Raw genomic sequence first — 27,034 nt, 5'->3', positions numbered from 1 at the left:
TTGAGTGTGACACAGTAACAGTACAAAAAGTAGCTTATTTTTCACAAGATCTGGGCCAGTTTCTTATACTTCATATCAATTTCTATAATGTTAATAACTTTTTGCATTTTCACTTTGATTCATACACATCGACCTTTATGTTGTTCTAACACTTTTGGTAGCATATTTTATGCCATTGCTACTGAGAGATGTTACTGATTTTAATGATTTAAGAATATGAACCAGAGGGACACACTTTTTTATTAGTCATCTGCATAAACATTCCTTCTGTGAACACAAAATTCTCAGTGAAAACAAAAATCAGAAGCAGGCTGTAGAAAGCCAAATACATGACTGGAATACATATTGTACATCTCTACCCCATAATTAAGTTGTGCCTAAATATTCATTCATATAGAATATAATTATTTTAATTAAAAATGACTAAAAAGTATATAATTTTAAGTAGCTTTACATTTTCTTCTGCTGATAAATTGGCATATCCCAAACTCTCCTAAACTAGGTGTTTGGATGTCATTTAGATTCAACTAAATAGATGCACCAATGAGACATTTGTATGTAAATATAAGGAAAGGGGATAGCTATTAGACACAGGCCTAACAGATGTCCCTGTGGTTAACCCTTTGTCTAGTCCTGTGTCTAGCCATTATGAGAGAAAGGCTTCTAGCACAAAATTTAAGCATATACCAAGAGTCTCAGTAAACAAGGTAAATGCAATATTTACCTTAATATTGTCTTAGTGCAATATTTTACAATGCAAATATGTAAAAATTAATCAATATGGATTGAACAAAATATAAAAGTTGCAAAGAAAGAATGAAGCTGTGACTGATCCTGTCTTTATTTAGAAGTTTGATAATTTGTTCTTTGTGAATATTCTACATTAGCTCCGATGTAATAACATGGCCAATAGGTTTTGTTTACTATCTTATTTTGTGTTTTCCATTTTGTCCATTCAATATGGGTTTGCTTTCTGACCTTCTTTTTGGATTGATTGTGTTAAATATTTCACTTACTTTCTTCTCCTAGTTCATGTAGTTCATATTCTATTTCTATTCTTTTAGCAATTACCTAGAAATTGAAACTGGCAGCACCCACTAATATAATGAGTAAATATCTGTTCCCCCTTCAAAGATTATACAAAGAATTTAGGACAGTTCGACTGCATTTAATTCCTGCCATATGTTATTATAGTTCCATTTCAATTTTATTGTCTTTACAACCTTACACTATGTTAATTGCAACATAGTGTATTTTTTATTCTATTCACATTACTCACTGTTAAATCCTTCTCAGATGTCACATCCTCAATCTGGGACTACTTTTCTTACGCCTGAAATCTGTTCTTTGCAATTTCCTATAATTAAGAGCAGTTGAAATAAACTTACTCCATTCTTATTTGCCTGAAAATTATGTTTTTCAAATCACAGAAAGTGCCCTGCTATTGTCATTGGCTTCCATTGTTGTTGAATAACTGGCAGATAGTACAAATATTGTCCTTTTGAACATAACTAATCTGGCTGCTATTAAATCTCTTTGTCTTTGACATTCTACACCTTTACCATGTTGTGTAAGTGTGAATTCATTGGGCTTGTAGAATATGTGGGTGACATTCTTTTCACTGATCTGGAAAAAATCAGTTGTATTCATGCAAATATAATTATTTTCTATTCTTTCTCTTGTCTTTGGAACTCTGATTTGATTAGAATTAAATCTGCTTATTTTTCATGCCCCTTCCTGGTTTCAAATCAGGAATCAATAGATGAGATTAAAAAAACATTTAAAACATTATACAAAGGTGAGTTTTTCTAGTTTATCTCCAAATGTATTCTATAAGTCACTTTCCTTTCAATCAACACAGTTGATTGTCAGAATGCAGATTCCTGGGTCCCACACAAGACACAGTGGATCAGGCTATCTAGGACTTGAGCCCACGCATCTATGTTTTTGCCGGCCATACTACTTAATTCATTAACACACAAAGTTGTAAGGCCCATCAATTTAGAATTAAAAATAGTAACTTGTTCTTGTAGTTTTACATTAAAACACATCCATTGGAATGAGAGAGAATAAAGAGAACTTCTGATGAAAAGGACAGCTCAGAAAAATGAGGAATAGATTTTAGACTCTAATGAAAGTTAATTTCCAAATAATTAGAGAAGTAAAATGCATAAGTGGGGCATAACTTGATTCATATAACCAATAATCACCATTCCATGTTCAAAAGCACCAAAGAATTTTTTTCTTCAGTGATACTATGGATTAGAGGTAGAATTGAGAGGCTAGTAAAAGCAATTTTAAATCCTGCAGTTCACAGCACAGCATCATGCAGTAATTTACTCGACATGCAAAAGAACAAACATCTTTAAACTTTGTGAAGAGCACGACAGGGAGTCTGACAAGGCTTGCGTTTCTCCCTACAAATAAGTGGCGGCCGCTGTGAACATTTTAAGAGGTAGATTCTCTGCAAACTGAAAATAATTTCTATTTCAGAGAAGCTTGCACTTATGTTTTCTGTTTGTAAAAACAAAATGACTAGCATGAATCAAAACCTTTATTTTAGATAGTGGTAATCAAGGGAGAGCTGAACACAGGTTATGCAAGATAACTCTAATCAGATGGGTATCAATGAATTTAGTTTGTTTTTTCATGAATAATTCAAAAATTTTGACTTACTGATCATTTTGTATTCCAAAAGTGGGAGAAGTAACCATATTTAGAAATTGTCTTTTAAGCAAATGGTGGAACTCTGCAAATCAGGTGTTAGCCATCACCACACCTGCAAGTTTTCGACATTGGGTGCTTCTAGCAAAAGAATCAGGCAGACGTGATTCATTCATTAGGTTTCATTATATGAGACTCCATTTCAGCAGATGAAATAGAAAGATTCTCCTGATGGCCTTCCAAAATAAGCTGCCAGGTGTGATAGGGCAATGAGGCAAAGGCAGGAAAATAGCAATCTTAGACCTACAGGAACAACCAGAAACCCTGATTGCAGTCTTGTGAGGCTGGGAGACAGGGACCATCCAACTATGGATGGAAACTGAGATAACAAATAGGTGTTTTCTTCTCTTTCCAATGTTATTTTCTAACTATTCCAGTGACAGAGTCAGCCAGTCTGGCTTCTAACATCAATTTCAATATTAATGAAAACGACTACAGCGTAGGTATAAATAACTTTGGAAGTAGACTTTTTGTGGAAATTGGTAAACTATGATTACATTTTCATATTCCCTTGAGCCTAATCACCATTATAGTCATCAATTCTGTGTCGCCCGATCCAGGGTGGTCATCTTTAAAATCTAGGCTAATAAATGTGCCCACAATGGCACACACACAATGATACTGCCATTCATGGCAGTATTCATTTCATGTCATTAGTTGCTTTCTTGTGGAAGTCTGTTGACTGTGAATGGGATGGACAGAAAGAAACATCCATGATTCAGGACCACCGCCCTGGACACTGTGATATGTTCACACTTTAAACAAACAGATGTCATGTAAATTACCTATAGCCACATAAACCATCAAAACAAAATGGTCTAAAAATAATTGTTAGCTGCATTAGAAGTGAAAACAGGATGCCAATTTGGTTTGCAGAACCACAAGTGGGCACAGCCTTTGTTTTTTTTGCTGAAAGCCCAGGGATCGCATTAAAATTCTTCATGAAGAAAAGGAATCCATTTTCATACCATAAATGACTGAGAAAACAGCAGCTTTCTCTTACTATCAACTATTCTACAAAGAGCACAGTGAAATCTGCCTTTTAGTGAGCAGAACACTGCATTTGAAAGTTTAGTAGCAACAACAAAAGCACACACGCCCTGCTTTTTCTTTAATTGAAGTTTTAATTTTGAAATCTTTGGACCCTTTCTGCAGAGAAGAAAAATCTCCTTCTAAACAGGAAAAAAAATCCAAAAAAAATTTAAGGATGATTTTCATTAAATGATGTCATAGACTATAGTGGAGAATCAATGTTTGAGCTAAACTTTTTATCAGTAGACATTTAATAAATAACTGTTGATTTGATATAATGAATTTTTAAAAAATGTAGTATGCTTTAAATTAAATGAGTAAATAGGATCAGAATCAGAAATGATGCAATGTTATTTTTCACCTCTGTGATGCTTAATTTTATGTGTTAACTTCGGTAGGCCACAGAACCCATATATTTGGTTAAACACCAGTCTAGATATTGCTGTGAGACTATATTTAGATAAGATTAATCTTTATTATCAATAGACTTTTTGTAAGCAGATTTTCTTTCATAATATTGGTCCACCTCATTCATTCTGTTGAAGGCCTTAGGTGAGGAAAACACCTGAGATCTCCCAAGGAAAAGAGAAAGCTGCCTCCAAAGTGGTTTTGCACTTGCATTGCAAAATAAACAACTCTTCCCTGGTCTCCAGCTTGCCTTGAGGATTTCAGAGTTTCCAGCTTCCACAACCATGTGAGCCAATTCCTTAGAAACACACAATTACTTCAAAGTTGGGTTCCTATCATGTGATTCTTTGACAGAATCAGTTTATTCCTCTCTGATGTTTTCTGGACTTTCTTTTCTCTACAACAGCTTGTAGATGTTATCATGCCCTTGATTTCAAGTTCAACTACATGCTGAAAACCCCCAGAATTCTCCTCTAAACTCCACATCTAATCATCTGGCTTCATATTTAACAATTCTACTCAGGGGTGTCCAACCTTTTGGCATCTCTGGGCCACACTGGAAGAACAGTTGTCTTGGGCCACACATTAAATGCTTTGCAACATGTAATCACCAAAACATCTCATAACATTTTAGGTAAATTGACGATCTTGTGTTGGGCCGCATTCACGGCCATCCTAGGTCGATGCAGCCCGCGGGGCATGGGTTGGGCACCGCTGACACGGACTCTCTAAACCAAACTAGACATTTTCATCTCAAACCCACTTTTCTTATGGTAAAGGCCATTACCAACCACTCAGTTGCTAATGCCAGAAACCTCAGTTCTTCCTACACATCCCCATCCTGCTAATTGTGGAAGTCACTTATGTATCTCCACTAACTGCTATCCTACTTCGGATAGTTACTATGTTTAATCTTCACTGCTAAAATAGCCTCCTCCTCCATACCTTTCTATATATTCATTTCTACCTGCAATCCAGTCTTAACAGAGGTCTTACTTAATGGCAAATCTGGTCATTAGACTCCCTGTTGTTGAGTCTCCTGACTATGTTATGCACTTTATTTTCTTTTTTCTCTTTAATCTTTGAGTACTTCCCCCAGATGTTCTGTAAACCTGGAACATTTTCAACTCTCAATTCCAATTAGCTTAGCCTAGGTAACCCTTTTTCCTCTTTCATGTCTCAGATTAAATACCACTTCTTCATGCAGGCCTTTTCTGGCACGCCAAACTTGGGTCGCTCTCCCTGTACCATGCTTTTGCGATGCTTTGTCATCGATCTTGCGAAAACTTGCTCAACGTCTATCTTCTCTGCTATTTAGTCATTTCCTGTCTTATTCAATGAAGTATCAGTGTTAATACAATATATAGAACATAGGAGAAATGCAGTAAATATCTGAGAACTCAATGAATGAAAGGATGAATAGATGGAGAGATGAACGGATGAATGAATCCAATATTTGAAAGATCCTACTGTAACATTTTACAGCAATGTTGAAAAGAAAATGTTTCTATCATTCATGAAATGAGTAATGAGATTATCCACATTGATAAGTGTGGCCTAACTAAACAAGAGTTAAAATTTAAAATGAGTACATACTTTCTGTCTGCAATACTATTCTAGAAATAATTTAAAGCTTCGCTAGTCATCAGGGATTGTTTCACAGGTATCTAGTTCAAAAATTCATCATTGCATAAAAAGAGTTGAAGGAAACTATTTGTCAAGAGTTTGGAGCATATATAATACAAATATGTGTGTTATATGTAAAAATGTATTTAGGTATTTATAGTTCAAATTCAGTCCAAAACAATCTTCAAAAACTTCCATTTTAAATGTGGACTATGGTGGAAGCATTCATTTTGTGATTATGAGATCTGCTTAGTACATTTAATCACCCACTGTGCAAAATACTGCTCTTTATTTAGCAAATATCCACCTCTTTCTTACCAACACAAGTAATTTTTTGAAGGTTTTATTTATTTATTTTTAGAGAGAGGGGAAGGGAGGGAGAAAGAGAGGGGGAGAAACATCACTGTGTGGCTGCCTCTCACGTGGACCCCTGGGGACCTGGTGCCCAACCCAGGTATGTGCCCTGACTACGAATTGACCTGGTGACCCTCTGGTTCGCAGCCCATGCTCAATCCACTCAGCTACACCAGCCAGGGCAACACACGTAATTTTAGGGTGGCTAAAAAAGTTTACTCACTAACTCTGCTTCTCAGTGTTCTTTGCATGTAAGAGTTACCACATACAAACATTATGACATATACATGCAGAAATATATTGGGGGGGTAGGAAATTTATTTACATTTTTTGCAGTAGCTCACCTTTTCATTCTTCCTGTGTAGGCTACAGATAACATGACCGGAATGACAGCAGCCACTTTGTGACTTTGAAGAATGACTTAGAAGAAAGATAGGGAACAGAGGGCTTTGGCAACATGTTAGAGAAGCTGAAGAGCACTTATGCGTGGATACCAGTCTCCAGGCTTCTTTTTTTAAAATTTAATTTAATTTTATTTTTTATTTTTTATTTTTCCAGGCTTCTTGATCCTTGAGAAAAGTAATCCCTTGTTGGATGAGTCTCAGGAAGTAGGAGTCTCTTCCAAACATGTGAAGATAATTCTTTTAAAGATTTCATATATTTATTTTTAGAGAGAGGGGAAAGGAGGGAGAAATAGAGGGAGAGAAACATCAAGGTGTGGTTGCCTTTTGCGCATCCCTACTAGGAACCTGGCTGGCAACCCAGGCATGTGCCCTGACTGGGAATTGAACCAGCGACCCTTTGGTTCACAGGCCAGCACTCAGTCCACTGAGCCACACCAGACAGGCCTGAAGGTAATTCTTGATATTGCTGTCAACTGTGTCAATCTTAACTTTTTTGCATTAAAAAATAACAAGCTTATTTTAGTACACATTTTATTGAAGCAAAGTAAACAAATTGTGAATATTCAGCTCTAAGAAATTACATAAAGTGAACACAACAGTATAATCATCACCAAGAGCAAGAAATGGTAATAATCCCTTAGAAATCTCCATTGTTCCCTATTCTGGTCACTAGAATTGTAAGCATATATCCTGACTTTTTTGTATATTTTTAAACTTCATACAAATGTAATAATAAATATCGACTTTTCCTTCTTTTATTCAACATTATGGTGCTGAATCTCATCCATGTTGCTGCCTGTGGCAGTAACTCTTTCATGTTCATGATTTTATAGCAGTGCCCTCAAAGCGTGGCCCTTGGACCATAAGAATCCTCATTACCTGAGAACTAGTTAGCAATGCTAGTTCTTGGGCTCCACTCCAGAGCTTTGGAATCAGAAATGCTGGGAGTAGGGACAAGCAATTGGTACTAAAGAAGCCTTCCAGGGCATTCTCATGAAACCCACGGCATACATGGCTGTTTACGGTGTGACCATAACACTGTTTTTCTATTACACTGTTGATCAGCATGTGGGTATTTATAGTTTGAGCTAGAAGCCAAAAATCTTTTTCTATAAAAGACTGGAGAGTAAAACTTTCAGGCTTTGGAGATATGATTTCTATTGCAGCTACACAACTCTGCCATACTAGTGTGAAAGCAGATTTACTTACAAATATGATAAAATATATGAAGAAACATGATTGTGATTAATATATTGAAAGATGGTAAAAAGAAGAGAAGGAAAATATTTAAATGGGCCAAAATGGAGTAGGCTTTCTTAAAAGAATTTAATTATGCCTGGCCTTGAAGAACAGTTTTAAAATGCAGAGATAAAAAGGAAATAAGTGTAAAGAAATGGATAATGAATAAGTAAAGTCATTTTATTTTCAGACCTTTTTGACGCTGTCTAAATAGAAAATGTTACCTTGAATAATCTTTTATTCCAAAGGTTTTCTTTTGTTTTGTTCTTTTTTTGTTTTTCATCTCAAGTTATCTTTCCAAATGTAGTAACAATAAGGTACTTACAATTAAAGTAGAGATAAAATAATGTGATTCAAAGAATCCTATTGAGCACCTTTATCTTTATGTCTTTATGTCCCAAATTGGGAATCAGCACTCCACATGACCAAAACAAAACAAAAAATAAAAGGGGGCGGGACAGAAAACAAACAGATGGGGAAAGAGGGGTCTTATACAAAATATGCAGAAAATTTTCTCAAAAACAAGGGTGAAGGGATTGAGAAGTACAGATTGGTAGTCACAAAATAGCCACGGGGATGCAAGATGCAGCATACAGAATGTAGTCAACAATATGGTAGTTAGCATCTCTGGTGCCAGGTGGGCACTTGAATTATCACAGGGAACACATCATAATCTATAAGCCTATCTGCTGTGCTATGCAACTGTAACTATTACAAAAAATGTTGAATGCAAACTGTAATTAAAACACAACTTTAGCCATGGCTGGTGTGGCTGAGTAAATTGAGTGCCAGCTTTCGAACCTAAAGGTCATCCGTTCAATTCTTGGTCAGGGCGCATGTCTGGACCAAATGCCCAGTTGGGGGCATGCAAGAGGCAACTGATTTGATTCTTCCCCATAATTCAACCTCAGTGGATTGAGTTTGGGCTGCAAACCAAAAGGTCGCAGGTTTTATTCCCAGTCAGGCAGGGTACACGCCTGGGTTGTGGGCCAGGTCCCCAGTAGGGGGCACATGAGAGGCAACCACACACTGATGTTTCTCTCCCTCTCTTTCTTCCTCTCTTATGCTCTCTCTAAAAATTAATATACAAAATCTTTTTGAAAATGAAATTTAAAAATGCATCTGAATATGAATAAAGTGACATTATAAATTTATTTTCAACATTTTAATTCCTACTTCCTGGTGGCAATTATTCATACTATTATTTTCTTTTAACTTCTTGACAACAGCTTCAAGAACTCAGTTTGTGGAGAAATCTAGTAAAGGTACCATATTTAGGGCTTGGCCTATAATTTCCAAGGCTTGTAAACTATCCTAGTAACATAATCCATTTTGAACACATATGGTTTTCAGTATGACCACATCCTTTCTCATTCCGCTGCTATTCTGGGAAGCAGCTGAAATTACTCATGATCTGGAACCTATAGACCTCATTCAATGCAAGAATTTCTTATTAAATCCATCAACATAAATTCCATTTAAGTATTTTATAAGTTCATAAAATATATGCCCATTTTAGAATGTTAAGTCCACTTTTATTTTAAGACAAGCTGTCCCAGTCTGTGATTCACTCTTAACTGTTAGCACACCATCCAGTGTATTTCCTGTATGGAGCTTGTTGCAAATTTGAATTAATTTATGTAGTTTATTTATTTATTATTTGTCCATATATTCTCACTTCTATAATGTAAGAACTATTATGTTTAACATTCGATCCCCGGAGCCAAGGAATGTGCCTGACACATAGGAGACCCTCAATATATATGTTTTATTTAAGCAAATGAATGAAAAACAAATAGACCTTAAAATGTATTGATACCATCAGATATCAAATGTCATAAATGTTTGATATCATCTTGAAACAAGTATGTAAAAAATGTTATGGTAGGGAAGGAACAGAATTGAAGCAAACACAGAATGTCAAGCAGTCAAATTGAAACAGAGAGCACACTAAAATTGATGAATAATGTATCCAGACATTCTAAAGGTCATTTCAATATTATTGGAGCCACAAACAGGTAAAGAAATTAACCAAGAGAAATGTCTCCACATTAGTAAAACTTTTAGTCTTAGTTTTAGTCTCAGTAGTAAATCCATTTCAAGAATGTTTCAGCAGCCAAAGTCTAGTATTAAGACTTGAATATATTTTGAAAAGGAATAAGAGGAAATAATTAGAATCACAGTAGAATACTTAAGTCAACAGTAACAATCCTGGGACTTCTAATATCTTTAGAAATTTTGTAACAGCTTATCAATCCCTTCTCTCTAAATTTAAATATTCAAAAGTGGTCATTATTTTTATGGAAATGTGCTAGAACTTAGGTATATCTCCAAGTTAATGAATAAACATTTTGATTATACTATAACTCAAAAAGTAAGCATTAATGATGAATTCTTAAAGAAAAATCAAAGCAATTACAGTTTGTATCTCCTCTCCCAGTCAGATGGATTACCTTATTTTAAACCTTGCAGTTTCTGCAAGTTTTTATGTTGTCAGATTATAGACTTGTTATTTAGGCTCTCTAATGTTTCAAAGAAAATACATTTTTCAAGGAAAAGGTAAGAAATTAAATGTATAATTTGAATAAAGTAATGGTAGAAAAATATAACTTTTTATAAAGGTAGTATTATTTTTGTAATGACACCCCCCCCTAAAGAGGAATACATGAAAAAAAATCTATGCAGAAAGAATCTTACTTCTAAGAGTGTATTAAAAATCATGGTCAAGGTCAGTTCAAGGTGGCAGCATAGGAAGATCTTAAACTTACCTAAGAAAAAGAATAAAATCTTGCCATTTGGAACATGAATGGACCTAGGAGATATTATACTAAGTGAAATACCATATGATTCCCCTTACTTGTGAGATCTAAAAAACAAAACAAACAAACAACAACAACACCACAAAAAAAACAGGCCCTGGCCAGTGTGGCTCAGTTGGTTGGGCATCGGCCCACAAGGGGAAGAAGGGCCACAGGATCAATTCCCAGTCAGGGCACATGCTTGGCTTGTGGGCCAAGTCCCTGGTCAAGGTGCATGTGAGAGGCAGCTGATGCAGCTGATCCATGTTTGTCTCTCACTTCAGTGTTTCCCTCTCTTTCTCCCTCCCTTCCCCTCTCTCTAAGAATAAGTAAATAAAATCTTTAATGCCCCCCTCTCTCAAATAAAAACAGACTCATAGATTCAGAGAACAAACATGGTTTCCACAGTGGAGTGCATTCAAAGACTGAGTGTAAAGATGAAGGAGAATAAAAGGCACAAATTTCAGTTATAAAATAAAGAAGCCACAGGGAGGTAATATGCAGGGAGGAAGTGTAGTCAATAACATGGTAACTTTGAAAGGTACAGATGGCTACATTGTAACAAATGACAAATCACTATGTTGCATATCTGAAACTAATACAATAAGATACGTCAATTGTGACAAAAATGTAATAAATAAATAAGCAAAAAGGAGAAGTACTAAGGAATTCAAAGGCCACGTGGAAAATGTATTTCTCTCTGTACATCTAATGTCTATTTAATATGACTACTGCTGCATGTCTGAAAACAGAAAGATAATCATTTCAGAACAAACGGGACACACAGAATACTTAGTGTGCTATTAGCCATAAGGCAGGGATTTGGGGTGTTGGATATTTTAAGAGAAAGTAACTCTATTATCCTCCAGTTGGTACAGATTAAACAGTATTGTATTGTTTTAGTTTTAAACTTCTGTGTCAGGAAGAGAAGCTGAAAATTTCCCTCAATCGTCTGCTTACTGAAACGTTAAGACTTTCTTATCTGTGGAGAACTATTCTCTATGTTTTACATTTCTGAACAGCCAGGTTGGAAGAATGTGAACAAGTGGGTGCTAGAACAAATTAAGCCTGAAACTTCACTGGAGGCAAAAGTGACAACACTGAAGCTGTCCTCCTTTGAACTCTTCCCGAAAAGGCAGGTTCTTTGGCTGCTCCAGGACTGCCGCAAAGGGGAAGAGGGCCAGATGGGAGGCTAGTTGACTCCATGGAAGAAATCATGGGCGGGAGTCCAGGAGAAAAGACAAAAGTGCAAGATGTCAGGGTCAAGAGGTACAATATGTCCCTTTGTTTTGACCTTGTAAACCAGAAGTCTTTCTTTCTCTTCCCATCACATCCTCCCTTCTCAGTCCTTGTTGTGTAACATTTAACTGAGCCCAGGCCCCTTCCTCTTCCTATAGCCACAGAGTCCAAGAGACAGCTGAGTTCTGGAAGTAAATGGACTGACCATCACTTTCTTCTGATTTGAAATGTGAGCCTAGCTTAAATTTTATCTTGGAGATAATTTTATGAATGTCACTCAGGGAGCCTTTTGGATTTGGGAATAGTTTGAATAGTGTTAACCCTACATGTGTTTTCTCAAAGATTAATGCAACAATACTGAATTATAAAAATCATATGTCTTGAACAAAATCACATGTCCTTCCACTTTTCCTTTGAAGCACATGTAGTAATTCCTGTTTTGCTAGGAGTTATCCATTTCCTCTAAATTTTTGTGTTGGTAAAAAAAGTAGATTGTAGAGGCATTTTTTGAAGTCTGACTGTATATATTAACATTTAACAATATACATACTATTTAAGTGTTCAATCCCACTTTGGGGAATCTATCCAATAAAAATAAGAGCAATAATATATAAAAGTCCCTGAATTGCGATGTTTATGACAGTATTGCTTGTGTCATCTAAAAGCATACATATATTGGGTACAGAGCTCTAGTTTGGCTAAAAAGTTCTGGACATAAATAATGATGTGGTTTGCACAACAATGTAAATGTAGTTAAAGCTGCCGAATTGTGCAATTCAAAATTGTTAAGGTCAATTTTATGTACATTTAACCATAAAAACTTTGAATATAAATATCAAGCATCAAGTTTTTATTTTATTTTTTAAAATAAAATATTTTATTTTATTTATTTTTAGAGAGAGGGGAAGGGAAGGAGAAAGAGTGGAAGAGAAGTATCAGTGTGTGGTTGCCTTTCACATGCCCCCTACTAAGTAACTGGCCTGCAACCCAGGCTTGTGCCCTGACTGGGAATCAAACTGGTGACCCTTTGCTTCACTGGCCCGTGCGTGCTCAATCCACCAAGCTATGCCAGCCAAGGCAAGTTTTTATTTTTTAAAAATTAGTTTATATTTGTCCTAGCTCAAGTGAAATGGCTATGACTCAGATTTTTAATCAGAGAACATGGTGAGTGTTTGTGAGCACGTGTTTGTCAGTGTGCGCTCTGTGTGATTTTTCTGTACAAAACATATGTTCAGGAAACAGGCCTTCGTAGGAGGAAGATTTGTGTGAGAGTGTCTGTCAAGTAGGTGATACTCCTATCTTATCTCAGTGCATCCTAACAGGAAATTCTTTAATTCTACCATCACATGTGTTATATAAAACTCTAAGTGTGCAGGTTGTGAACACACAGCAACTGCAGAAATTCACATGTTAAAGTCATAGGAAGTAATGAAAGGAGTCACCTAACTGAAGGTAAGTATATAAAGTTGCTATATTTTTAATGTTTTTAATACTCAGATTTCTTCATAGTTGGAAGCAGGATATTTTAAAAAAATTCAACATGGATTTAGTACATGCAACAAATGAAAAAATGTTAAACTTTTTATAGAAGTGTTTTTCTCAAAGTTCAATAAATCCCATAGGGTTTTAAATGTATGAATTAGAGCTACAGACTTGAATAAATAAAGCACCTAAACTACCTCACCCCCAAAATGAAAATACAATGTTTGTTATTGTTTAGAAAATAAAATTAAAATCAAAATACAAAAAATTTGGTTAAATATCAAATAAGGAGGGTTTTTTTGGCTTATTAACAATTTAGCATAAAAAATAATCATGCCTGTGTAAATCACAACTTTCCTCTGATATGCGTCAACCAACTGCCCCGGGAATCTGGGTAGGGGCCTTTAATGGATTTAATACGTTATACAGACTATAAAGATACCTTTGATATATAATAAAAATGACAAATGTTATTTGCATTTATTCCAGAGAATGTTCTGAATCTTCATGCTAAAGCAATCACCCAAATTACAGGTGCAAATGCTTTTTTTTCTCCCACAAGCTTCTGTTTAGCAGAGGGAATCTTACTAAAATTAATGTATTTCAAAGCAGATGTAAGTTTAAGTTTTTCATATAATAAAAAGTTTACTAGAGTTCAGAATGCTTAAACTGCACCAAGCCTCAAAGGCTAGTGAGTGTAGATGGGAGGTTGTTTTGAGAATAAATATTCTCAAGAACACAATCTATTATCTTAGAGAATATATGTACAAATGAATTACAATATGAAAAACATTTAGATGGTTATATAATGAATAAAATATTGATTTGATTCAGGAGGAATACTGTGGAAATTATTTCATTGGATTTATGTAGTTTTTTAAATATAGCACTTTCAGTAAAGTCAGATCTTCAAATGAGAAAACTAAAAACTCAAAAAGTTAATTAAAAAGCCTATTGTTCATGAAGATTATCAGAAAAGATTTTTATGAAAATGATGTTCAAAATACAATACAATAAGCAGATGTTTGCAAAATATTATTTGTATCTGCCTTTTCTCCAATATTTTTCATGTCTGACCTAAGCAAGAAGCCAATAGTCCTTATATATAATGATATATAATAGTCCTAATGTTTGTATTTCTGGATTTTTTTTTTTTTTTTGAGCAGAGAAGTCGTTGAAGGGGCTGCATGAGAAGTTTGTGTGTTGTAGCGATTTTCCCAGCAAAAAACGTTGCAGGGCAACGTTAGTCTGCAAAACAGTTCCTCCCAGACTAAAGAGATCTTGTTGGGAAACCTTTGAGTTGAGTCCTGTGTTACAGCATTCATCCCTGCAGCTGTTTCAAGGTAAAAATGCGTTTTTAATTATGTAACCTGCCTATATCTTCATGCATTTGCTTCATCTGTGAGCATTAATTATATATTTTGCATTGATTCCGAAACTTTTATCTTTTTAAGGAAGATTTGATAATTTGTGATTATGGAGGTAGCACATCTTTAACGTTTCGTGGCAGTAAGTGCCATTAGAAGCCATTTTATGGCTCTCCAGACATTCCATCATTAATATTAGTGGAGCTGTGAAAAGAAGTCTTCGTACTACTACCTGGGGATAATGCGACCATTATGGTGGAGTTCAAAGGAGTAAGAATAAAGGCCCAGCACAACATGTCCCTGTGCTTCGTTCCACCCCGTGACCCTTTAGCAGTGGATGGAGAGCTGGCATTTCTGCCTATGCAATGAGCTCAGGGAAAAGATGCAACTTACATCCCATTTCCGAAGCAGAAATGGTTGAGGGGATTAGTTTGTAAACATTATGGTTTTTTTCCCCACCTATGTCATCTCCTCTGATTTGGGGATCAGCAGCCTAATGTGAATATATTAAAAGAATTTAAAAAACTCCTAAAATTCCACAAATAAGTAAATAAATCTAAAAACCGTGTTCATTTCTTCTTTATTTTCCTGTCTCTTTTTTAAGAATGTTGTCAACAGAGAAGTGGGAAGTTACTTAGCAGGGTTCCGGGTTTTCTCGCGCCCCGCCCTACAACCGAGACAGGCTTTTCGCCCCTGGGTCTGTCTGTCCCGTGGAAACCTTTCCCTGTCCCTCGGTCAGCGCGGCGCCCGCCCGCCCCGCATCTGCCCTTAGCTGCTGACTCCGCCCCGCATCTGTCCGGAACCGCCTCGCATCAGAGGCGACCCAGTGCGCTCCTGCCAGTCAGTCCCTCCGGACCTGCGGCGAGTCTCGGGCTGCCGAAATCAGCGTGCGTCACTCGGTCCGTACCCAGTGGGCGTCTTGGGTATCTGGGCGGTCTTCGGGCCCCCGCGCATGTGTCTGTGTGTCTGTCTTTCTGTCCGATCTGCCGCGTGCAGCCGGCCGGCCGGCCGGCCGGCTGGCCGGCCCCGGGCACCCAAGTGCTGAGGGTGCCCTTTTGGGGGACACCGAGTGCGCGCAGCGGCCTTAGAGAGCTGGGAGCCTGCTGGCGACCAGCCCGGCGGCCGGCGGAGGAATACGCGTTCTGCCCCTGCCCTTGTTGATGTGGTTTTCAGCCAAGAGGAACTCGAGGCCTGTATTTATGCAGAAAACGGGTTGCGAGGCCTCGATCTGCAATGGTAGAAGCAGGGAGTCGGGCAGCTGCTTGATGCTTTCTTACGATTGAACAGGAGAAGGGAAATTGCTTTGCTCCTGCTGGCTTTTGAAGCCGATTTTAAATCTGACAGGGTGGAAATTTTGAGTCCCTTAGGTGGAAGAGAGTCCTTACTGGGATGCCTTTTTGTCTGATGCGTTTGTTCTGAGCCTGCTGACCAGGTGTTTCTGAACTTCATTTTCTCAGCCTCAACAGTGTGACTGGGTCTGCTGGTGGCTTTTTCTGGGTGTGAACAGCTGCTGGGCCCATAGCTTTGAGAAAGCATCCTTCTCTCTCCCAAGAGAGCCTCCTCTCTGTGCTCAGAGAGATGGGCAGTGGGGAGCCCAATCCTGCTGGCAAGAAAAAGAAATATCTCAAGGCTGCCCTGTACGTGGGTGACTTGGACCCAGATGTCACTGAGGATATGCTTTATAAAAAGTTCAGACCTGCTGGCCCCCTGCGCTTCACCAGAATCTGCCGTGACCCCGAGACACGCAGTCCCCTGGGATATGGCTATGTCAACTTCCGCTTTCCTGCAGATGCCGAGTGGGCCCTGAACACCATGAACTTTGATCTGATCAATGGCAAACCATTCCGCCTCATGTGGTCTCAGCCAGATGACCGCCTAAGGAAGTCTGGAGTTGGAAATATATTCATCAAAAACCTGGACAAATCCATAGACAACCGGGCCCTTTTCTATTTGTTTTCTGCCTTTGGGAACATTCTGTCCTGCAAAGTTGTGTGCGATGACAACGGCTCAAAGGGTTATGCCTACGTGCACTTCGAGAGCCTGGCGGCTGCCAACAGAGCCATCTGGCACATGAACGGCGTGCGGCTCAATAACCGCCAGGTGTACGTTGGCCGCTTCAAATTCCCGGAGGAGCGGGCCGCCGAAGTGAGGACCAGGGACAGAGCGACTTTCACCAATGTCTTCGTGAAAAACTTTGGCGATGAAATAGACGATGAGAAACTGAAGGGCATTTTCAGTGAATATGGGCCAACGGAGAGCGTCAAGGTCATAAGAGATGCAAGCGGGAAATCCAAAGGCTTCGGATTTGTACGGTATGAGACGCACGAGGCTGCGCAAAAGGCTGTGCTTGACTTGCACGGCAAGTCCCTGGACGGCAAGGTCCTGTACGTGGGGCGGGCACAGAAGAAAATCGAAAGGCTGGCGGAGCTAAGGCGACGATTCCAGCGGCTGAAAGTCAAAGAAAAGAGCCGGCCTCCCGGGGTACCCATCTATATTAAAAACCTGGATGAGACCATCGATGATGAGAAACTAAAGGAGGAATTTTCTGTCTTCGGATCCATCAGCCGAGCCAAAGTGATGGTGGAAGTCGGGCAAGGCAAAGGGTTCGGTGTCGTCTGCTTCTCCTCATTTGAAGAAGCTACCAAAGCCGTGGATGAGATGAATGGGCGTATAGTGGGCTCCAGGCCGCTGCACGTGACCCTGGGCCAAGCCAGGGGCAGGTGGTGAGAAAAACAATGAATACTCAGTCTGTTTCAGCCTTAAGCTGCTGCCTACTTACTTTGGGTTACTCGTGTGAAGAGGTTATTTTATGCCAGTTCACAGGTGTTTTTTTAAAGTGAATATTTTCTTTTAAAAAAGGTAAAACTAGAAAACCATGTTCATTTTAGTGAAGAACATAATTTCTAACTGTAAAACTGTCATTTTGTACTATTTTTTGATGTAATACTCTTAGGGATATGGAGAATAAAATTCATTCCTCCACTCATTTGTTTTCCTAAATGAGTCAGGATGAGGTAATTGACCGAATATGTTTCTTTGCTTATTTTCAATAATACTTTAATTTCTTCTGTGTACAGATTCTCAAAATGGTTTATATGTCTGGTTCTATCACACTGAAAACTCACTTGCTTTTTCTGAAATCAGTAGTGCAGGGGAAATATATGTGATGCAGTTATCATTTATGCACAATTTCACTTTAAGTTATTACTTCATATGAATATTCTTTCCAAAAGATGTATGCATTGTTTCTTCCCTTTATTTATTTAAATTATTTTCACTTTCAAATATATTTTGGGCATACCACAAACTTAACAGTGACTGTGACTAAGTGTCAGGAGTTTTCTTTGTGAACTTAATACCTAGTGACATAAGAATATTGGTGGTTTCTCTATTCATACATTAGCATATTAACAATCTAGGCATTAATGATTTAAATTATGAGTTTCATCTTAAAAACTTTTCCTCACACATTTGATATTGGACAACATTTTCAGGAGCATTCTTATGACTCATTTTTCTAAACTCCTTTGTATGTATACTTGAGGAGCATCTATTAAAGTTGTCATTCTCTCTTGTAAATTGTTCAATGTATCCATGGGAAAATACTCAGAGACATTTCAAAGTGAAGGAAAAGGTCAAATCACTTGACTTCATCTATCATATGAGAGTTATTAATCCACTATGCTTCTCTTTCTGTGAGGTTGCTTGACAGTTGGTACAGAATGTCCTGTCCTTCGTTACAGTGACATTATTTAGCTTATAATTTCTAGGCTACACATTTTCTGGATTTCACTCACTGTTCCCTCTTCTTCCCACCCATCTACAGTCCATCCATATTACACTTAGTGTTTTGTTTCCTTTGGATGGGCTTTCTTTTAATATGCATTTTGAAGCAGAGAAATAAATGCCTAATTTTTATAACATTTACATAATTAATTTAAAAATTATGATTCATTCATACCGCAGATTGAACGATAAGAAAATGTTTTATGTTTTCAGTTTTTATGTTTTTACATAAAAATCTTTAGATCCATACAAAATTCAATGGGAGTATATGATTTCTTAACATTTTTGTTAGCAATTTGCCCATAGAATAAGGAGAGTAAGCTATTTCTATGTAATTATCTATAAATTACATGTATCTTCATTATTAGATATTTTCAAATGGAAATCACTTTTTAAAATTTTAATCATAGTACCTGCTGATTGTAACAAATGCACACAATGCAAAAATTTCTAAGGACAGTAAAATTCCCATAGTTCAGAGATAACTAATATTGATATTTTCTGTATGTAATATGCTTCTATGCCTTTTTCCTGTTTATGCACACAGTTTTACAAACAGAAAACATACTTCATGTACTGTGATGTGTTTTGCTAAAATTTTCAACATAATCATGTTTTCACGTCAATAAATATTAATCTGTATCATCATGTTAGTGGCTGCATAGTATTTCATGTGTGGATGTGTATGATAACTTATTCAAATACTTCAATATTGAATATGAAATGTATAGCATTTTCAGTACATTCTACATTTGTAAACAGTGCTGTGAAGAATGTCCTCACTTCAAAACATTTTTTAGTTATATGCGCTTGAAAAAATATCTATAGCATGTAAAAACTTAAATCTAGAAAAATAAAAATACATATTATATTGATATATGTATCAAAGTGTTGAAAAACAAGATGCAGTCTTTGTATAAACTGACAAAAGAAAAACTAAAATAATGGGATATAATTTTTCATACTTTATGGGCCTACTTGCTCTGTACCATTATAATCATTAAAATATATGAAAATGAGATCTCCAAAAAATTCAAATAGTTACAGTGGCAATGATTTACCATATGTACTCTCTATTCCTTTTTACCCATTACCAGTTTTCATTTAAATTTATAGACCTGCAGTCTTAGTGTTAATCTAAAACCTTTATAAATGCTTTAATTCAATATAAGTCCAATATTCCGGGAAAGTTAGAATATTGAAGTTTAAGCATTTAACACATTTTGGGAAATTAGATATTTAAATCGGGACTATTTCAAAAAATTAGCCAGTATCAAGAAAAGGAGTAATTAAAATGGTCCCAACAGGTAAAACATACCTGTTCAGGCAAAGCACAAACACCTAGGAAGTTCTTCAAACTTGTAGTTTTCATTTTTAGCTACATTTCATAGGTTTCTCCTAATTAAGGCTTCCCAGGGAGAGCAAAACTACTGAAAAAGCTCACATAAGTGACAAAGCACCAAAAATGGGTTCTTGTCCATTTCCTAGCACAAGATAATTGTGAAAACTAGTAAAACTATATCATCAATGACCAATCTAGAATGAAGTATTCAGTACAAGACTTTGCTTTTTGTGTATTGTTTCCCCCATCCCCCCCTTTTCTTCGGCTTTTCAAAACAAATCACTTCTACAAATTTCAAATGTACCCAGGAAGAAGAAAATTAAAAACCTTGCTTTTGTGATTGCAAGCCATCATATTAAATGTTATTTTGAGAAGGCTTTTCTGTATGGGGTGTTTCATCCATCCCAGTGCCTTTCTGATTATATTTACAGTTAAGGGGACAAATAAATGTTACATGTGTAGGTGATAGTTTGATCCCAGTGGAAAAAAAAGAATATTTTTTAAGGGAATACTTAGGAATGGAGTGAATACCATCTCTCCTATACACAAAAGACCTCATTTAAGGGAATAGTGAGAAACAATATTAATAAATGACTGAATATAGATAATACAAATATTCCCAGTTCTGACACTACCTGTAGTCTAGTTAGCATTCCATGATTACTTGTTGAATGAATGAATACATAATCTATAGATCATATCCTTCCATTTGTTTGTTTTCTGATTCACAGTATTTGGTAAGAGAGATGAGTTATTAAAGAACAAGTCATTTTTATTAAATCTCACCCTATGAAGAAATAATTGAAAAATGGTTATGTAGACTTGCTTCTCACATAGTGTTTGTTACTGGTGACATAGATTCATACTTACCCTGTTAGTGTATCATCAATGTTTCCACATTTCTCATTCTTTCCTTCGTTATTTTAAGTGCTTGGTTGATAGGCCTGTCTTAGACAAAGTTTCTAATAATTGACATATATTAAAGTGTATTTGTAGAATAACTTTTAAAAATAAATTAGTTTTCATTTCTCAGAATTTTGATCCTACATTGAACCAAAAGATCACATTAATCCCTGAGAGGCTTTGGTTGTGCGTGTGAAATGAACTCATTCCTACATACCTCAGGGGGTTATTTACTTCCCACTAAGTGTAACCTACCAAACGGTTTCTTGCAGCCTCTAGAAAGCTAATGTCTCTCACTTGGCTGCAGGGGGTCATGGTCAGTAGTTAGAAATAATCCCAATCCCGTTACCATTGGAAATCTAAAAAAAAGGCCTAACTAACAGAAACATACAACTGCTGAGGATATAATTCCTATGAACCTTTAAAAAATAAAATGCCAAATGCTTTAACTCTCATAAGTCAAATTCAAAGTTCTCCCATTTGACACCAAAAAAAAAAAAAAAAATCAGAGTTCTCACTAAATTTCTCATCAAAAGTTTGGACCTTTGTAGTTTATTTAATTTTTTAAAAAATTATTTTAAACTTGTGAGAAACAGGCTGAGTGAACAGTCAGAGTTAATTCATTTCTTTGTTTTAGAATGAATACTAAGGGAAACATCAGATGTTGGCTGTTTTTGTATTTAAAAAAGCCTTCCATTATATAGACTAAATAACTTTACATCCCTTCGAGATTGAATTCAAAGTTTCAAAATAGTAAATTGTACTTTTGAAAAATCAAGCACTTTAAAAATCAACACGGGGATATTTAAAAAGCAATTTTAAGTGAATTTACATAGAATGGCAAATATAGAGAGGGATATGCAAGCTTTTCTTCTTCAGGGATTTGGGAAGCCTAAAATATATCCCTAATTGGTTTTCTTGCACCACAATCTATTATATGTTAATGTCTTTAAATAAAGGAGCAAATACCTGATGTTTTTGTGATGAAAGACAGCTTTATTACTCTATGATCGGGGAGATACCAAGGCGATGCAAGTCAACAGGAAGGATGCCTTGAAGCATTTTAAAAAATAGCATATTTGCAAATTAACTCAAGAATAATTCAAAGAACAGTCATAGAGAAATAAAGAGTGATTTAAATGTCAGAAATGTAAATTAATACCATGAAGACAGTACATTTCTGCCTTGTTCCTTATCTCCTTTAAAGGTGAAGCAGTATAAATACATTGCATTCACTTCATATGGTTATTTTGAACTGATTTGACTACTTCAGTGACATTAAATCTCAGGAACACTTTGTAGGTGACTTTTCAAACTAATTATTGATGCTAATCTCCTCTCCACTTCTTTTTAAAAGATTTTTCATCAATTTAGGTTTTAGAGGGGAAGGGAGGAAGAAAGAGAGGGAGGGAAACACTGGTGCATCACCTTCCAGGGACCTGGCACCTGCAACCTGGGCACATACCCTGACAAAATATGCAGTAGCATGCCCACACTACTGAGCCATACCAGTCAGGGCTCCTCCCTACTTCTCAACCCACTGTATGGGTTTTAGGATGGTGATCACTTGTTCCAAAGCTACAATTTTAAGGATACTAAAGCGAATTGCTAAAATAGTTTCTAAAGAGTTCCAAAAAGTTAAACCTTGGTCTTCGCTCACACTGATTACTTTTATAGTTGTCTGTTGATAGTTTTCCCCCACAAACAATTTCGTTCATATTTTCTTGTATTGATTTGTGTGAACTTGTTTTTTAAAAATATATTTTATTGATTATGCCATTACAGTTGTTCTATTCCCCCTTCATTCTCCTCCCCCTGCACATCCCCTCTCCCACCATTCCCCTCTTTAGTTTATGTCCATGTGTCACAACTTCTTTAGATTTTATATTTTCCATACTATTCTTGCCCTCCCCCTATCTATTTTCTACCTACCATCTATGCTACTTATTTTCTGTACCTTCTCCCCGCTCTCCTCCTCCCACTCCCCTGTTGGGAACCCTCCATGTGATCTTCATTTCTATGGTTCTGCTCCTGATTTAGCTGTCCTCTTGTGTGAACTTGTTATGTAAAAATAAACATTGTAACCATACTTACGATAAAGATTTCCCAGTTTCTAACTACCTTTTCATTTGGTTACAAGAAATACAGGAGTAAAAATGCTCATCTAGGTCATCACACCACACCGTGATCTCCAAGAACAAAATAGGCATTATGTTGGCAAATATATCTGCTTTCTCAGGTACTAACATCTTCCAGAGAGCTGAGACCATGGAAGGGGTGCAGTACTTAACTGGTGAGTTGTTGGACACACAATCCTGTTCTCCCCCTTCTGCCTATGAAGCGGTTTGCTTTCTATTGTTAGAAAAAAGGGGAGCGAGTCAAATGAAGTTACTATCTGCCCACCCATAGCTCATAGGGAACCTTGATCTTCAACTTCCTTCTATGGTGCTATCCAAATGGCACCAATGATTGACTTGGCAATTTAGGCCAAATAAGCATATTTGTGCACATGCATACACTCATGTACATGTGCATGTGCTTGTTTATGTGTTTGTGTGCATGGGGAAAGAGAGGATTGCCAGAGTTATTTGGAAAGGTAATTAAACTATTTGAACCAGTTATAGGACTGGAGATAGCATCCAATACAGAGATGAGCAAAAGTAGGTTAATAATAATAATCCATAATGCAATAACTAATAAATAAAAACGAATATGAGAATAAACTTTTTGTGTACTCAAAAGTAAACTTTATAAAGTTACTTTTGCCCACTCCTGCGTATTCTTTCTTATGCAACTTCAGCATTTACTAACTGAGAACTGCAAGAGAAAAGAAATGAAAATTTAAAGGCCTTGCCAAATGAAGGACACTTGGAACAGAATAAAAGTGTTCAAGAAACACTATCATTGAAAGAAATAGTTTGCTTTCATCCATTAGAGAAGGAAACAATATTCTATATAATCCCCCCAGAAAAGCAAATAGCATAAAGATACTTGAGAATGAGGATGATGTACATGTCAGACTCAATACATACCTATAGTCACATCTAAAATGAATTGTTTAAGTAACAGAGCAACTATTGATACCAACTTAAGCATGCCGTTAATCCAATACAGGAATGGTAAGAACTCAGACAAATGGTTACATTTGTAGCAAATGAAGCAGCTTACCCTGGCAGTTTTTTCATCTATCTAAAGGCAAGTTTAGTAGTTATTTTAAATAGTATCTAGTGTTCCTTTTTCTTTATATGTGTCTATTTGAAAAGTATATTCTGCACCCCAGTGTTCATAGCAGCACAATTTACAATAGCCAAGAACTGGAAGCAACCTAGGTGCCTATCAGTAAATGAATGGATCAAAAAATTATGGTACATTTACACAATGGAATTCTACGCAGCGTAAAGAAAGAAGGAGCTACTACCCTTTGCAACAGCATAGATGGAACTGGAAAGCATTATGCTGAGTGAAATAAGCCAGGCACTAAAAGACAAATACCATATGATCTCACCTTTAACAGGAACCTAAACAACAAAACAAACAAGCAAGCAAAATAAAAACAACAACACTGAAAATGAGAACAGGGGAATAGCAACCAGAGGGGAGAGAGGAGGGAATTTCAAGGGAAAAGTGGGAAGGATTTACAGGAACTAGTATAAAGGACACATGGACAACAACTAAGGGGGGTGGAAATGGGAGGGAGGTGGGGAGTGCTGGGGGAGTGGGATGGGATGGGAGTAAAAGACAAAATACTGTACTTGAACAATAATTAAATAAAAATAAAAATAATTAAAAAATAAACAATAAAGAAAAGTATATTCTGTTCCCACATTTTAATGAGTGATAAGGAAAATCTATTGAATGTCAAGTATTGGCCCATTTCCCCTTTCAATTTAAAACTGCAACTCTTCAAGTTTCCCTTTATATTAAAAAATTTTTAATATAATACATGCTGTTTTTAGCACCAACCATTGATAACACAGTAGTCTTGCCCTCTGGGCCCTGCATTCTCTCTTATCTGACAGTATGTTTGACAACAAAAACAGTGTAAATTAAACTGAGATTTCATGTTAAGTTGCAGCCTGGGGTAAGTCACTGCTTTCAATTTCCTGAACCATTTAAAATTATAATATATTTCCTCTTATCTATGGATAAAAGATTTGGGTTGTTTTGGAACATAATCACTATCCTTTAACAACTGAGGAATAGTAGTCACAAAAGTATTATAATGACCAATCATCGATCTCCCCCCCAAATGATGAAGCCTACTTTTCTAAACATGAGCCTACAGATCTTTGTCTTTGGTACACATAACATAATATTCAATTTTCTACCATTAACTATGGTCATAGAGCTCTACTTCTTTAAAATTGCTCTGATAGGGAGAAGTTAGCAACTATCCAAATAATTTGCATATGTAGTCATCAATTCTTAAATGCACATGCCCTCCTAAAAATAGTGTCATCCTCCCTGAAATTAAATCCTCATACAGCATGTTTTTCTCCCATCTTATGGTTTGAATGTTGGATGGGTGCCCAGACCAGAAAAGCATTTGTGAAACATTTTGCAATGCTCTTCAATGCTTTTTCAACATTTTGCCCTGCGGGTATCTCTGAGCTCTGCTCTTCATCCTAATAACATAGCCCAGCTTCCTCTATGGCAGGAATCACTTTGTAACCCTAAAGACACCCAGAGTAACCTGTTCACCTGCAGGGATGTCTACATAGATTGCATAAGGGTATGGTATAGAAATGCAGACATGTGAAGAGGCTTATTAATTTTTTCTGAAAAGGTTCAGTGCTGTCTGAAATTAAGGACATTTAGTATATACAAGTATAACTAAGAAAAGGTTAATTCAAAACAGTACAATCAAAGTGGACAGTAAAAGCTCTTCTGGGTTAGTAAAGAAGCCATCAATAATGAAATAAGTCATATACTTGATGATTTCTAATGGTTCCATTAATTTAATTATTTCGGAACTGGCTGCATTACAAGTAAACATTATCCTCAGCGTTTCTTTAAGTCTGAAGTCAACTTTCTGAGCAGAAAACGAAGTCATAAATGCTGGTAAATTGATGGAAAAAAACTTGACTTTGGGTGATGGGTATACATGATGAATCAGAATTGTACACTTGAAATTTACATGATTTTATTAAACAATGTCATCCTAATACATTTAATTAAGAAAAACAAAGTGCTGTTGTAACCATTTATAATAATGTACTGTGTGTTTTAGGCAGTTCAAATATTAATTTTTAGAAAATTTTATTGTGAGTTATTTAAGGAAACCTAAATAAATGAGATAGGAACAAAATTCATAAATTTGAGAATATACTAGTTTAAAGAGATTAACTAAACCAGATTGATTTATGGATTAAATGCACTCACGGTCAAACTTCCAACAGCTTTTCTTATGTGGAACTTGATAAAGTGATTTTAAAATGTGTATGGAAATTTCATGTTCCAAGAACAGTCAGGATTATGCACAAAAAATAAAAAAAACATGCTGAGAGACAAGCTCTGTCAGATATCAAGTCTGTGTAAAGTTGAAATCAAGAAGATTGTAAAATTATGATAATTCATATGGTGAGTTAATCATTCAGCTCCACGGATTAGTAGAACAGCATAGGAAACCCAGAAAGTTACGCTCACACATTCATGGAATTTCATTTGATTAACAAAAGATATGGCAAGACATCTTTATCTATGGATTTATAACGTTTTGACTAAACAAGTGGCCCTGAACTTGAGGTTCTTCTAAGAACATAAAAACAATATATTAGTAAAAAGGATAAATGGGGTCTTCAGGGCATATAAATGGCTTTTCTCCCAAACTATATTAAAATATAATATATAGAAACTACTTTGTAATTGTATCAAATCAGCGACTGCAGACAGTCAGTCCAGCAGTGCCCTACAGTCTCCTCACCATTTATTAACTGAAAACCTGTCATTATCAAAACAAAATATTTCTAGAGTCTAGTCAGTAAATATGTTGTTGAGGAGAAATGTAGTTAACATGCATGTGTACCCAGTGAACACAGTGGATCTGTGATACAATTACATGATCTAGAAGTTCTCAGCCAGGAGTTTAATAAAATGAACCCTTAGGCACAAAAACATAATTCCATTTCAAAATGTAAATACTGAAGGTTAAAAGAGAAAGTTGCAACAAGGAGAAAATAATCGTTGCTTAGTACTGGTAATAGAGCACTTTGTTTATCTCATTCTTCAAAATGTCCTAAAGAAGCCATCAGTTTCCTATACTGATGTGGACACCAAGAGTTTGTATCTGTGTTCAAATTCAAAGCAATTAGAAAGAAGTGGCAATGAAGA

General features: G+C 36.3%; 1 protein-coding gene across 1 annotated transcript; it reads left to right on the top strand.

Moving 5' to 3' along the window:
- The first annotated feature begins 15,394 nt into the window (after positions 1-15,394).
- PABPC5 (poly(A) binding protein cytoplasmic 5) lies at positions 15,395-19,221 on the top strand. Its single transcript, XM_037141880.2, has 2 exons — positions 15,395-15,572; positions 16,131-19,221. Exon 2 carries the CDS (start codon positions 16,252-16,254, stop codon positions 17,398-17,400), a length of 1,149 nt encoding a protein of 382 aa, XP_036997775.2. The 5' UTR covers positions 15,395-15,572; positions 16,131-16,251; the 3' UTR covers positions 17,401-19,221.
- Positions 19,222-27,034: the final 7,813 nt, after the last annotated feature.

Source organism: Artibeus jamaicensis, unplaced genomic scaffold (genome assembly GCF_021234435.1).
Source record: "Artibeus jamaicensis isolate MK-2021 breed Jamaican fruit bat unplaced genomic scaffold, CSHL_Jam_final contig_241, whole genome shotgun sequence".
NCBI lineage: Eukaryota > Metazoa > Chordata > Mammalia > Chiroptera > Phyllostomidae > Artibeus > Artibeus jamaicensis.
Note: the sequence above shows the minus strand (reverse complement) of the source record. Positions and strands in the feature narration are given on the sequence as shown.

Bases quoted from the DNA above. Each gene is read 5' to 3' on its own strand.
- PABPC5 (XM_037141880.2), top strand. From the start codon at position 16,252: ATGGGCAGTGGGGAGCCCAATCCTGCTGGCAAGAAAAAGAAATATCTC.